The sequence below is a fragment of the Neofelis nebulosa genome, chromosome 1 (genome assembly GCF_028018385.1).
Source record: "Neofelis nebulosa isolate mNeoNeb1 chromosome 1, mNeoNeb1.pri, whole genome shotgun sequence".
In the NCBI taxonomy this organism is placed as follows: Eukaryota; Metazoa; Chordata; class Mammalia; order Carnivora; family Felidae; genus Neofelis; species Neofelis nebulosa.
The window spans coordinates 215,626,765-215,642,449 of record NC_080782.1 but is presented as its reverse complement, the minus strand read 5'-3'; the positions used below and the strand labels follow the sequence as shown (position 1 = coordinate 215,642,449).

The 15,685-nt window shown below is 36.1% G+C and overlaps 1 protein-coding gene across 6 annotated transcripts in view; it reads right to left on the bottom strand.

Moving 5' to 3' along the window:
• Positions 1-1,420: 1,420 nt before the first annotated feature.
• DGKH (diacylglycerol kinase eta) overlaps positions 1,421-15,685 on the bottom strand; it is a 184,115-nt gene continuing 169,850 nt past the window's right edge. For all 6 annotated transcript variants that reach the window (XM_058684159.1, XM_058684185.1, XM_058684178.1 and 3 more), the window contains one exon: positions 1,421-14,328. In XM_058684159.1, the coding sequence (XP_058540142.1) occupies positions 14,239-14,328 (90 nt within the window). In that variant the 3' untranslated portion in view covers positions 1,421-14,238. The remainder of the gene's footprint in view (positions 14,329-15,685) is intronic.

Below are 15,685 nucleotides of genomic sequence, written 5' to 3'. Positions count from 1 at the left end.
AACTCAGGTTCCTTTGTTTCCTAATTTGGTTAGGGCCCTGGATATTTTTCATTTATGTATAATCAATTGCAGGATTGATAAACAGACCCCAAGGTGTTCTGGTCTTCTGATCAGATGCTTGAATCACTTCTGACTTAGTCAACAAATAGATATTGTGCATGACCATGTGCCAAGTACTTTTCCATACACTGGGTCATACTAGTGAAAACATTTTCTTCTCACGAGGAGTTCACATTCTTGCAGCCTATGTCTGAACACTTTTCTCAAAAGGGAACACATTCTGTGACACAGCCCAGTGCATCTTTAGACATTGCAGTTTTTCTTGTCAATTTCACTTGCTTCTCACATTTAGAATGAATGCAAAACCAATCCTCTTTGATAGTCCTTCAAAGATTTGAAGACAATTCTTACATCCAACCTCCTATCCTCTTGTATCTACTCCCAATCTCCAACCTTGAAACACCCTCTACGCATTCTCTTCCTCTGTGCTCCCCACATATGTGGTGGCGTATTTTTTTCATCGCATGCCACTCTGTTACAATAAACTGTCTTCATCACTCAACGGTAATCTCAAAGCATTACTCACAGCTCATTACCACTGGAGACAACACCTGCCATGCATTAGGTAACAAGTGCTTGTTGGTGAACTTCAAGGACTCATTGCTATAAGGATAAACTAAACTATTATTTTACCATTAAGAATTCCCCCTCCTGGGGCATGTGGGTGGCTCAGCTGGTTAAGTGTCCAACTTTAGCCCAGGTCGTGATCTCATGATTTGTGGGTTCAAGCCCCACGTTGGGCTCTGTGCTGACAGCTCAGAGCCTGAAGCCTGCTTTGGATTCTGGGTCTCCCTCTCTCCCTCTCTCCCTCTCTGCCCTTCCCCTGCTCGTGCTCTTCCTCTGTCTCAAAAATAAGTAACGTTAAAAAAACAAAAAAAGAATTCCCCCACCAGATGGATCTTACCAAAAAATAAAAGAACTGAACTATTGTTACATGCAACGGTTTGGATGAAATCTCCACGGAATTGGGCTGGGGGGCGGGGGTGGGTGGGAATAAGTTGTATACTGTATGATTCCATTAATATAAAATGAAATGACAAAATTACAGAAGTGGAGATAGAGAGGATGGAGGCAGGAGGGAAGTAGGTGTGGCTATAAAAGGTAGCTTAGGGGATCCTTGTATGGCCTTGGGGTGAAAGAACTGTCCAGCATCTGGACTCTGTCAGTGTCAACAACCTGGTTGTGATATTGTACTATAGTTGTGCCGGATGTTATCATAGGGGGGAAATGGGTGAAAGGTACACATGATCTCTCTCTGTACTATTTTGTACAACTGTATGTGAATCTACAATGATCTCACAATAAAAAGTTTAATTAAAAAAATAAGACTTTCTCCCAGAAAGAAAGTAGGCTTCACACATTCTCCAAATGCATTCTTTTTATTTTGAGAAGGACGATCTCAAGGCAGTGCCCTTTGGGAAAGGCATCTCTCATCATCATGTACATCGAGATCAACCATTACTCCCAGCAAAGTACAAAAATACACACATCAGTGACTTCCGTACAATAAATACATAATCATGCATCCCACAATAAAAGGCACGGAAAACTGGTCACTTAGTAGTCATAAAAATTACTAGCTACATTAACAAAGCCACCCAAATTATCTGTATAAGTAACTGTAACAATATATTCCAAAGGTGAAAACACATAAAACATCTTTAAAATAGTATGCAATAAATATCTCAATTGTATATATTTAAAAAATTATGCCATTGTAAACAGCATGTAAACAAACAAAACACATTTCCTTACCATTATTAAAAGTAATTAGAGCCAAAGTTATAACCTCTGCTCTGTCAGGTATATTTCACTGGCAAATGTGCTAAGCAGTTAAAAGTTTCACTCTTTTCTGCAGCAAACAGAGCCCATTGTGTAATAATAAATAGACATGATCTGCATCTTTCAGATACAAGTAAAAGTTTCGAAACAGACTACCAAAATGTAGTAAATTCTTAACTATAAATAATATGGCAAAGGCTAGAGTAAAACTATCTTTTGCAATGTGAGGGACAAAAGGAGCTACACTGTCAGGTTTTCAACATGATAATAAACAGGAGGCAAATAATTATGATTATCTTTATGGGAAGGTAAATTAAGTGTCCAGCCAAGTCTCCTCCTTTTGTGGACCTTTTACAGTATTGAACAAATAGTAAAATTGTATCAAACTAAAAATTTCTTTTCCTAAAGAACAAAGAAATGGTTGATACTTTATTTATATTGATGGGAAAGAATGACTTCAAAATATGCCTATCAAAAGGTAAAAATACACACACTTAAGGTTTTTTTCCATACTTACTGACAATATTTTTTTTTCCTTCTCATAAAGGAACCCTATTGCCTAACCATCAATAAATATGCAGAGAAGTTAATTTTTTATAACTCAAATATTTTTGCTTTTGCTTTCTTTCATCAATATCAGTGCATTGTGGCATACAAATACTTGTAGTATATTTACTATATGCTCAGATAAGTATGCTACCTGTTAAATATTATTACTCTCTACTCCCCATTAAAAATTAAAAATAATTGAGGTGGAAATATCAACCCATTAACTTCAAACGGAGTCTTTGAACTATACTAGAAAGCATTACTTTATAATTCTTTTCCTTCTGCTGGGAGTTTACAGCCATACCTCATATATTTTGGTGTATGGCATTAATAGGGATAGATGCCTTTCTAAAATGGACTTGAAATTGAATTCATGTTCTAGAAATCTATTAGCCACTTGGACCACACATAGCACCTATAGAGATGGGGTTCTACGGGATTGATGAAACATATACTTGACGAGTGATGGTGAAAAATTATTTATGGCTGACCTGAAAGTGCAAAAACTGGACATAAAAATGGGATTAATTCTTCATGACGCAAAGTTTGTTTTTTTGGGTGGAATGAGATTATGCTAAAATAACCTGAGGAACATTTGGTTTAACCAGTCCCCCAATTTCTCAGACTGTAGAAAATCATTCTGAAGACAGATTATTTTATTGTATAACCAGCATCTAATCAAGTGCCCCGTACAGAGCAGGTGGAAAAATGTCTCTTACATGAGCAAAGGAAGAGGGCATTTAATTTAATTACATGCATTTTTGATTACTATTTAACCTTAGGAATTATTAACTGTAAAGAATTTTTGTGTTGACCTCTATCACGATTTTGGGACATGGCTGAAGTCTTTTTAGAATCAGAAAACAAAACAAACGCTTAGGTAATAGATTTTAGTCTTTATGTTCTAGAAGGGGGGACAACAGGCACAAACAAGCCATCTTACATTTGCATCATAAAAAATGAAATAATCCTTAGCTATAAATGACCTGAAATCACACCAATTCAGCCTAGATCTTTGGTTGGCTATTACTTTTGAGAAACTTTCACCTTCATTATTAGTTCTGATTCTTTCCCAAATATCCTTCCTTATTTTGTCTAGGTGATCAATGCATGTGTTTATATAGAGTGTAGACACTAAATGTGTCTGCGAAACAGCAAGGTGGTCTTTAGGGCATATGCATGAATTACAAACAAGAATTTGACAGCGATTTGAAAATTTTGTAAGCCTCGTTTTTAGAAACAAGAATTCAGGTTTGGTCAGATTTGGTAAACACTTCTGACGAAAAACTAACAAATGATTATCCTTTTCGAAACAATCTCTCTTCCTTGATGTTTATCTCCTGTTGGCACGTGTGCCCAGAGTGCACACATGCTCACCTGCTCATGAATACACACATCCCTCGTGTGGCTCAGGGAAGTCTAAGCTTGCATTTGTGAAAGTATAAAATTATAGAGAAGTTTGGGTTCCATAGGACCTCATTCTTTCAAAAACATTTACTGAAGTCTTATTATATGGTAGCTTCACACTGAGACTACAAAAATGGAGAAATTTGGTAGGGGGAGGAAAGGCAGGCATACACACACACACACACACACACACACACACACACACATATGAAATTACTGAAATGTGATGTTATTTTAACAGAGAAAGTTTCAAGATGCTATGCAACATGAATGAAATACTTAACTTTGGTTGGGAAGTCAGGTAGAGCTCCACGGAAAGTTAAATCTGAACCGAGTTTTGAATGAGTTGATCTCTAGCAAGTGATTATGCTAAGGCAATGAATTACAAAAAGCCTCTAGAGGAAATGGCAGCTGAAGATGGGAAGAGGCAAAGCTATAGAGACCCTTATCTATCACAGTAAGGGGTTAGGTTGCTATGCTCAAAAAAAAAAAAAAAAAAAAAAAAAAAAAAAAAAAAAGAACCTACCTAAGAAATTGTAGCAAAGGAATGACAAAGAAAATGCATTTCAGAAAGACCACTCCCACTCCGTTCAACCATGTGGAAGATGAACTAGAGGTAGGAAACAATGTATGTAGGAAAACCAGTTGCTGAAAAACTACAGCAAAAGCACAGGAGATAAAAATCACGAAGGTCTGTATTGGCAGAGGGCTGAACTAAGGCAATGGAATTATCACTTTACTGCATATAATTAGAAATGGAACATAAAATGCCAATGCAACTTTTGAGACGGACAAAAAATGAAATGTGCAACTGCATAAATACTGAGAAAACTTTGATATATGAAATGCTTTTGCTCACACAATCCAAAACCAAGATTGGGGTTAAGCACTTGTTTTGTTCCATATTTTAGTTCAGGAGTTTCTTGGCAGAAGCAGGCAGTCACATCATGTTGCTATGAAAATTATGTCATCTCTCAAAAGCTTTTTGAAAGCTTTTCAAGTCAAAGGAGAGGAAACAAAAGAACTGTCTAAGTTCGCAATTCATTCATCATTATGTATATTAAAAAATCTCTTCACAACAGATTTGTAAACAGGGTAGGTTCCAACAGAAGTTATAATTAATGTTAATTATACTAGGGCCGTCTGTATATCAGGTCATTGTGAGACACAAATACCCAGAAAAATAATTTCTTCCCGTCACTCTACCAAATCATTCTGGAATTGTTTAGAGACCCGTCTTCATGAAAACTAGGCTGTGTCATTAAGACAGATCCAAATCCCATGCAAACGAGTTCTGCTTTGGTCTTTTCTCTATATCATCCAGTTTACAGCCTCTTATAATTTCAACATTTTTAGGGGAAGGGGATGTAACAGGACCTTCAAGTTATCATATTATGCTATATTCAGGACAAAATTTTTAAGTTATCAGTTAATGACTGAATTCAAATGTTAGGTAAAAATAGAAGGCAATATTCACTTACCTTCATCGATATTTAATGATTTTAACATGGTTATTCGAATTTTTTCCCCTAAATTGTACTCAGATTTCCATTATGGCAATAATTAAAATAATCTCCAGTTTAGTTTCTTTACAGGAAGTTTTGCAGGTACTTTTCATGAGGGAGTACCATTCCACAGCCAGGAAATGTAGCTAACGATCCATGCTTCAGATCAAACAGCAAGAAAACCATTCAGAATTCATTTAGTACAGAGAGCAAGCGATGTCACAGCATGAAACAAGTAAGTCCCGTATTTCATTTTCGTAACCACTGATTTAAAGTGACATTTTTCTCTTTTGGGTGTTAATCTAAGAAAAGACATGAAGGTCTTAATTAAAAAAAAAAATCAACCAATCTGCTACTATACAATGGTTGTTTGTGGTGAATGTAGAAAAAACAAAATGAATCTGAATTTCTGAAGATTTTAGAAATGAGAGTTTAGCCTGCCTTTAAATGAATAATATGAACCTGTAGTAAGTAAACAGGTGAAAATACCCATCCCCTACTCTGCTACAGAGAGGATTAATGTAACTTCACTTTCATTTCAAACGCAACATCAGGGATATTAATCTGGACTTGTAATCTTCATGCTATAGTTTTGGAAGTCTTTCTTTGTATATCAAATGACAGTGGGAAAGAACTGGTAAATTTAAGGGGCGCCTGAAGGGCTCAGTCGGTTGAGTGTCTGACCAGCTCAGGTCCTGATCTCGCAGCTTGGGAGTTGAAGCCCCTCATCAGGCTCTCTGCTGTCAGAGTGGAGCCTGTTTCAGATGTCTGCCCCTCCCCCACTCACTGTCTCTGTGCTCTCAAAACAAATACACTTAAAGAAAAAACAATTGGTAAATTTAAGTATGATTCACACTTACGTAATTTCTTCGGTAAAAGAAGAATTACCAAGTACTTACAATTGATCATTTTGAGTGCTATGTCTCATTGGGAAAACTGCAACACCAAAACATACATAGTCTGTAGAAAAGGCATAGTGAGCCAGTGCCAGAGTCAGTTACAGAACCACCTAAATCTAAACCATATATCCATCTGCAGAATCATATAATTCAGCTATTTATAATATTGTAAATTCTAATAATCTTTTGTTGTTTCAAGTAAAAGGAAAATCTATCACTGCTAACAAATCTCAAGGCTTAGCAAGTTCATGAAAATCTCTTCAACTTGTGTGGTATGGTCTGATCCACATTTACAAATATTCTATGGGAACTAGCTAAGTCCTTCTGACTCATTCTCCTTCTGTCAATCACAAAGTTGACAAAGCACAGACATTTGCTTTGTAATAAACACAAATGATGAGGTCATCCAAACTACCTGCCTAAATGACTTCTAAATTGCAACAGTGGGATGAGCTCCCTGAATTCATTGGCTATTTTGGTAACATACAGATACAGTCTCAGACATCATGGGTGTAACTATTTTGGGTTTTGTGGTATTGTGCCTACTAGACATGGAACACATGTTCTGTGTTTCTACCATACAAGGTGAAAGATATCTATGTTCAAACTATTCATTTCCAAATCTTTGGCAAATATCCAGCTCAAGCTCCATTTTCTTTATAATGTTTCCATATTTCCATATAATGTTTCTCATATGTTTTTTTCTGCCTTTAATCTTTGCTTATACAACAGTAAAATTAATACAAAACTCCGTATCTTTAAAATTATAGTAAATTCTTAATCTCCTACTATTGTTCTTAAATAGTTCACAATTCACCTATTGCTCACACTGTAAAACAATAAAATGGTTGAATTTAGGGCTAGTTAAATTGTTTTCTTTGGTATGCAACATTGCCTCACCTTAAGTCAGAACATGTGATTTTATTCTGGTTGGTAGGTTATGCTCTTATGTTTTCAATTTCTAGCTTTTTAAAGAGTTGAACAGAGAATACTTTTTTAAAACAAAAATAACTCAAAACTCAATTCAAGCCTCACTGACTTAATTGACAGAAACAAATAAAGCATTAATCATCATGGTTACTATTTGTAAAGTAGACAAGAGTCAAATGCAAACACGTGTTTAAAAATATTCACCCTGGAATCTAAAGCTGGCCCCTTGAAGTTCGCGGTATTTTTGGGGTTTGAGAATTTCAATGTTCAGTTTAGTGTTATATTGGCATACAATCACAGAGCTCTCTCTCTTTTAAAAGAAAAATGGAAAGTTTATCACAGAAGTTCTGACTTGAAGATAAAATATATATTGGCAAAGCTAGCACAGTGAATCCCTTGGTTACATTAAATTCTTAATACTGGTGATTTTATTTTGGCTTTATTCCTTTTTTCTATATGTATTTTAAGTATGCAAATTATTTTTTAACAAAGTCCCTATTACTATTCAGTTACCTATGATGGTAAAAACAAAAAAATACCATTTTTTTTAAGAAGGAAAAAAAACTGGGCATCTGTTTGACAGAAATGAGTACTTCAAGTATGTAAGTAAATCATTAACAGAGCTATTATACCCTAAGCCACAGCAGTAACAAAGAAAAGAGCTAGAATATGCATTTTGTATAAAGATTAAATTTCACAACATAATAAATAAATGCACTGATTTATACAACTTGAGAAAACCTTCTACTGATGATCACAAGTAATACTGTCTTATTATTCAGTTTGTTGATATGAGCACTGCCTCACACAGAGATTCAAAGGTAGAATTCTCACCTCCAAAGCCACAAAATATACAAAGCTGGTTTGTTATTAAATATTTTGTCTGCCAAAATTCCTGCAAACTAAAATACATCTTGGCAGTTTGAATAACCAGCATGATAATTATTTTGGTATCAAAAGATAAGAAAAATTTTAATATGAAAATTAATAAAACCAGTAAAAGGAGAAACCTGTTGTATAAATAGACATTTTAACACAAAAGTGAGACTTTTATCTCACTTAAGAGGAAGAAACAAATTTGATACAACTTACGTGAAGATTTGAAAATAATTATCATATCTTCCCAGCTCTAGATAAATATATTACTCCAATTTATTAATCATCTTCAATATACAATATATAACTCACAAAACTGGGAATGTTACAACACCAAAACCTTTCACAGCACTAGTTACCAGTTACCAGAACTGTAAGAAATCTTTAGCTACATATCAGCTTAATACTTAGAATATACAAATAGATATGGCTAACCTGTGGTAAACAATAGTGCAAACAGTAAGGACCACAAAATATATTCTTTTTCTTTTTAGCTTGTTTATCTAACTGCATTATCCTACTTCAATAGCATCATCAATGGAATATGAAACTTATCTTAATGCATTTTAAAAGTATCCCTATGTTCTTTTAGGTATGGTTAATTTACTCTTGAAATGCAATTCCTATGAAATACCCAGGCTATTTATAAATTCCTATACAATGAATAACTTGTAGCTAAAATGAAATATTTTAGGTGGAGTTTTTATAGCTTTTAAGTAGTGTCTTGGTTTCTATTTTTCTAACTTAAACTTGGGTGTGCATAAGAAATTAAGAGAGAAGATATAAATATATGTAAATAGAATATCTTAGTTACATAAGGGGAATCAATCTGTCCATCTACAGTAGTAATATGGGTCTTTATCTTAAACATTGTTACCGAGTTGAACGAAGTCTCAGTTACTGTTAAAGTTATTTTCCCGAAAATAACAGAAAGAAGTATACAAATAGGTACAGTCCAGCTGTCTTTTATCTCTCTGTTCTCTGTAATGATAAACATTTACAGTTTTTTCTTCTAACAGAAATATCTCAAAACAAAATCTGGAGACAATAACAAAGAGGAACAATAATAAAGGTAAAGAATCCTTTGGGTATTATAAAAACCAATAATCTTTGCCTTTTTAAAGTTTTGCGTGTTTCTTTAAGAAGGCATCAGATTGCAAAGGCATTGTGTTACCCATCTGACACGGAGATTGCTACACAAAAGTCACCTGGGAGATGCCATAGCAGAGACGGGTCCCAGGCCCCATGGCCCCGGGCAAGGGGAAGCCAGAGGGGGAGAGGTGAGGCTACCGAGTGCTGTGGGAAATGCCCAGAGAGGTTATTCCATTGACCAATAGTTAGTATTTGAGGAATCTTCACTTTTCACTCTTTCCAACTGACTTTAAAAGCTTGGTGTTTTAAAACTGCCACTTGTATTATTATCAAACTCTGAACCCATGGTTTTACCCAACTTGCATCTGAAAAATGCAGGATGAGTTCATTTGGCAGGAAGAGGGCAGGAGAGATCCTAAATGTCAAGGTTGAGAGATGTAACATTTAAGGAACTTTAGTGAAAAACTATATCCAAGTAGGATTCACATCTGTAGAACATGAGAGTCCACTGTGTTGTCAGTTCAGTCAGAAATAACAGATAGATAATGTACTTTAGAAATGATGTATATATAAGTTTCTGCTGTAATTTTCTAAGTCATAGCTTTGCATGAATATTTTCTTTCTTGATGCCTGTTAAAAATAACTTCTATCAAGACTCAAGTGGTGCCCTCTTTATTCATTAAAATTAGCTAAAGAATCTGTAGCCAGTAATGTCTTGGTAAACGATATCAATATGTAAAAATTATTAAGTGAAGGATTATTGACAATATATCACTGGGAAAGATCTTATTACAGAATAAAATAATTTGTATTTTGAGGATCAAAATATATCTCAGGTACTATTTTAAGGAATTATTAACTGTCTGAAAATCAAGATAAATTAGCATTAAAAAAAAAAGTCCAGCAAAACACGCCTTCCTGAGAGCTTTAATGACACATTCACTTTACTTGGAATCATTTTGGCTCTTTTTTTTTTTTTCATGCTTACTGGTTCATTTAATGTGTGTGTGCTGTTTGTATCCTCAAGCATGAACTACATCAACAGGATAATCTGCTGATAAGAGAAAGTGAAATGTACGAGCTATAGGAGACTGACCTGGTCTTTACTTATCTCCTTACATATTCTTCTGAAATGTTCCCTGTGACTTAAGTTGTGAACAAATGAGAATGTGACATTAGCAAGAAACTGAGCAAATGTAGATTGTTAGTGACTTCAACATGAGGTAGGGAGCTGGAGAGAGGCCAGTTACACCTGCCAGCCCATCCCCTTTCTATCTTAGCTACCCAAATACAACTCCTGGGTAGGCAGGGTTTATCTAGAACCAGAATTAGGAATAAGCATTCAGAAGAAAACTTAGCAAAGGTGATGAATGAGCTAAAGCTCCTTTCTGGGATTTCTAGGAAGTAGTGTGTTGGGGAGTGAGCTATTCGAGGGCTTTTTGAAGCATTCGGATCCCTAATATCTGGGAGCAATAAAATGTGGCTAGGCCAGTGCTAACCACCACCAAATCTTGTTTGCAAAGAAGATTGAAATTCAGTAGGTCTGGAGGGGACCTGAAATTCTGCATTTCTATAAGCTCCCAGGTGGCATGGATGCTGCTGGCCCAGGGACCACGATTGAGTAGCAATGATCTAGACCAGTGTTGGCCAGTACGATTTTTGCAATGATGGAAATGTTTAACACCTGCCCTGTCTATTGTAGTTACTGCACACTTGAAACGTGGCTGGTGCAATGGAGAAATTAACTTTCTAATTAAATTAATGTAAATTTAAACAGCCACATATGGCTAGTGCCTATAATACTGGACAGCAAGGGTCTCGACATTCACAGGTCATCTCTTCTCAGCCAGAGCAATCTATATCACGGTCCCAAAATCATCTAACCCATCGATTCATTTAGATTAGCAAGTTTCCTTTTTTAAAATGTGAACTGTAAAATTAGTTTTCTTTAAATTGTTTTCTTCCTAGCACTTTGTTCAGAGGATCCGCAACAGGAACTCAAGCGGGGAGAGGTGAAAGCAGTCATTCTGTAGTATGGAAGTTGATGAAGAAAGGGTAACAAAGAGTAGTGAGAATCTGAGCAACGATCAGTGCATTGGGCATGTGGGAAATGGGAGACCAAAAGCTGGCAAGGAAACTCAGAAAGGGAGGTGGAATAACACTGAAGGGAAGAACTGAGTCCTTTGAAATTTTATTTAGGCCTGACCCTGTCCCTTTCCTTCTTGAAAAGCAAGTTTTGGAATGCCTGGCTGGCTCAGTCACTGTAGCATGTGACTCAGTCTCGGGGTTGTGAGTCAAGGCCCATGTTGCATAGGGAGATTACTTAAAAATAAAATCTTAAAAAAAAAAAAAAAAGGCAAGTTCTTCCTCACGGAAATAAGACTTGAAGGAAATGGATGCTGGCTGTGATTCCCCTTCACTTCTCCCAAATTATCCAGGTGTGGGAGAGCATAGCAGGGAGGAACAGTACAGTTACAGCTGACAGTCGAGAGTAGGCTTAAGCTTCTCACCTCAGCTTCTGAATGGATCAGGGTACAGAGGCCACAACTGCACTCCCCTGAGCTGGGATCACCTCCCAGAGAGAAGCTCTTTCTACTTTCTATTTATAGCTCCATCTACTGTAAGAAGCTGGCTCCTCTGTGAGGCTGACAGGGGCCTAAGGAGGCTCTGAGGATACCATCCTGGCAAACAGGTGTGGGCAGAGTCATGTGGGTCCTACACAGCCATGCATAGACAAAGCATACAGGAAAGATTGCTCTAATTTAACGACAAAAAAAAAAATAATACTGAAATTGTCATTTTAAAGGATTTTCCTCATCCAAAAGCCATCTGCAGGAAAACTCTAGTTAAGAGTCTATTAACTGAGGTTTTACAACATAAAGAGTTATTACCTAAGAGTAAAAAGATCAACATCAGCCAAACAAATATTAATCATTTACATCTTACTCTCAAATTCTGAACATGTAATAGCTTAAGTCTCTTCTATCGGCAAAGGGGTATTTTGGGTGAGTGAAAATCAACCCAAAATTCATTCGTGAGTCCCATGCCTCTCTGCACCTATACATTTCCCTTTTTGGTAGAGCTGGACAGGTATCTGTGACCTCAGCAGAATTCCGAGACTCTGCCATCTCTATTTTAATTTCACAGGGAAGTGCCTGGAAGAGAGCGGGACAACTTGCAGGGGACAGGGGGTGCGGATTATCAAGGGACTGGAAGAGAAGCCCTTTGATTTCATAGCTGAGGGTAACAATGCACTTACTAAGTGAGTGGCTTTTTACTCTTTCATGCTACTTGATATAATTTCCTTTGAAAATTTTCTATTTATTCGCAACTTAGACAGGTAGAATATATAGTCAGACATATTTGGTCAGGAACCCATCAGGCTCATTTATTTTTAAGATGTCTTAATTTTGTGATTTTACTAGTAAATATGCAATGTCTAAATAAGAATAAAGTGTCAAATGTTTAAACTTCTTTGATACAATTAAATTATGTCTGACAATAGTTCATTTTAAGTGCTTTCCCGTTAATATTTCTCATTAAGCATTTGGCAAATAATTGTCTAGAAAATATCAGTGAGAGTACATTTCAAGATTATGTGTGTTAAGCATGAATATACAAACACGGTGTATGTGTATAGACACATATATGTGTCTATGTGTATGTGTGTGTATTTGTATCTACAGAGCACCTGCTTAGAAGGCTACTTCATGAAAATTGTCACCACTGGGTCAATACCCTGTTTACTTCTCTTATATAGGAGATTTTGAAATATTACAATTAATTTTTGGTACATAACGCCTAAAGAAAGATCGTCTGAGGATATTTCGGTGACTTTTTAACACGTATGCCTTTGGCTTTCAAAGATTTGATAATTGTAATATTGACTCCTAATGAGCTACACTGAAGTAGAGTGGTTTAGAAACAAGCAAATAATACCTGCCTGATATAAGAATTAGGTGAGATAATAGTAATAATGGTATAAGAATGAGATGAGATAAAAGCCCTTAAGAAAAAATGTAAATCTCTTGTTGGGAAGTTGTGTCACTAGTCACTCTAGCTAGTGGATAAGTCTGGGTGACCAATCGGCATACGATCAGTATACACATCCCAGCTGAGACCTTCAGAAAACTGGATGTCAACAGCCCACTATATTACAAATACAAACAGAGTATTGAATAAACACTAAATTAAAACCAAAAATAAGAACAAAATGTGGGAATTTTGGTTTGGGAAGCTATAACAAGTTTTGTTCGGCAATAGAACACATACTTTTATGAAAATATCCAGAAAATTTTCCTACTGTGCATACCTAGTGTTGATAATAGAGTGACATAAAACTGGCTTGCATAAAATGTGTATCATTTGTTGATTATGGCACAGACACGTGTTCACAAATTCTCAGATACAGAATATTTATCCAAAATCCCACATCAAAGAACAGAAAAGTGTCTTTAACTAACAAAAAGGTACTTAGGCAGTAATAAATTAAATTACATTAAAACTGACATGGAAGCCAAGTTTTAAGATATTACATGTGACATGCAAGAAAAAGAAAGACAATTCAGGCAGGAATGTCGTGCATTAAGATTTGCATTCATTCATAATATTTCAGGGGTTTTAACCATATTCTATGACCACTGAATGCTAGCAAAGTGAGGCGATACCCATCTAACATTCAAAACACAGCTTAATTTACATCTTAATCACCTAACCAACTATTTTAAGGAAGAAGCCAATGCCTCCAATAGTGAAACCTAAGAGTTTTAGCCACATATTGTTATGCAGTCACAGAGTAAGAACATTCCATCTGACCAGGTTTAAGGAAAGTAAACATTTCCATCTTTTAGACAATGCAATTGTCTCAGATTCCTCCTACCTTCTTACTTGTATGAGCATATTTTAACATGTCAAGTTTGCACAATAAGGAAATGGCTTTGTGGAATGTATTTTTTTGGCACGAAAATATTTTCTAATACCTCAAATCAAAATTTTCACCCACAGCAAAATATCAAGCCACAGAGGTGCTCAGTGGTGCTTACTTTTCTAGGCAGAAGACTACAGAAACAGACAACTGCTTCTAAGAGCTTTGTATTAAGTAGCAATTACTTCCCTTCCAAGGAATAGCACCAATGTGATTACACCTCAGACTGGGGAGTGCTCCTTCCAAGCTCTTTAATTCCCTGGAGAATTCGCTTCATATGGCCCACTTTCGTTATCCCCAGGTCCTGAAAGAAAGAAAGAAAGAAAGAAAGAAAGAAAGAAAGAAAGAAAGAAAGAAAGAAAGAGGAAAAAAGGTGGAAAGAGAAAAAGAAAAAAGAAAGAGAAGGAAAAGAAAGAAGTTTATTGACCAGAGAAGACCGAGGTTTAAATATTTCACCAGCAAATAGTATAATTAGCATCCAGTTCATTAAGTTTAGTTTATAATCAATGATTTAGGAAGCAAAAACTATAAAAGTCAATTTATAAAGCAAAAATTGCCAACCAGTAAAAAAAAATCACATCCTACACAAACTCTTAAACGTTAACACTATCATAAATTATACACAATACAGTTCTTCAAGAGTCAAAATTGGTTTCTCCTATTCTTCTTCTTTTTAAAACACAGGTCCTTTGGGGATCTCTGAGAAAAGTGGCATGTGACATCAGGGCATCCACAATTAGTCCCAAGGCAACCATGCACATCCTTCCTAAAGTAGTAAACTTAAAAGTAAAGCCTAATCCTAAAGAAAGATATTAGTGGCCACCACCTACATGTGGAATTTAAATGCATTTACAGTTACATTTAGAGTCTTTGATTTGAGTGGTCTATTTAAATATCCTTTCTACTTTGTAATGCAGAAGTATAAAAAAATTACATAAACATAGCTCTCTGTGGGTTGATGCTTTTCCTCAAAACACTCCTGGCTCCTTTGCCTCAGAACTCTCCTTGTTTCTTACAGAACTGTCTTTCTATAAAGAGCCAAGAATTCAATATTTAGCTTTCAGAAGTGGAGGATGGTTCCAGAGTGTGCAGCACACAGCAGGCACCTGGCAAAGAAATACTTGTTGCAGGAAGGAAGGAGATGCACACAAGACAGCCATGATGCTCACTACCTGAAAAACTAAAAGAAAGCGTCAAGGCCTCCAAACCCTGTAATTTCTTTTTTGTTTAATTAGCTTTTATTTTTTTTTATTAAAAAAATGTTTATTTATTTTGAGAGAGACAGAGAGAGAGAGAGAGAGAGAGAGAGACAGAGAGAGAGACAGAGAGCAAGCAGGGGAGGGGCACAGAGAGAGGGAGAGAGAATCCCAAGCAGGTCCCTCACTGTCAGCACAGAGCCCGATGTGGGGCTCGAACTCAAGAAACTTGAGATCATGATGACCTGAGCCGAAATCAAGAGTTGGATGCTAAACCGACTGAGCCAATCAGCCGCCATCACCCACCGCCATAGTTAATTTAAGTATAATGGGTATGATCAATTTGCTAACAGGTGAAGTCAAACAAATTCTGTATAAAACAGAGGGTTTGGTATATTTGAAAATTAGCAAAAAGATGGCTTCCAAAGTAGCATCGAAAACAGGATTATGAGGTACCACAAAATC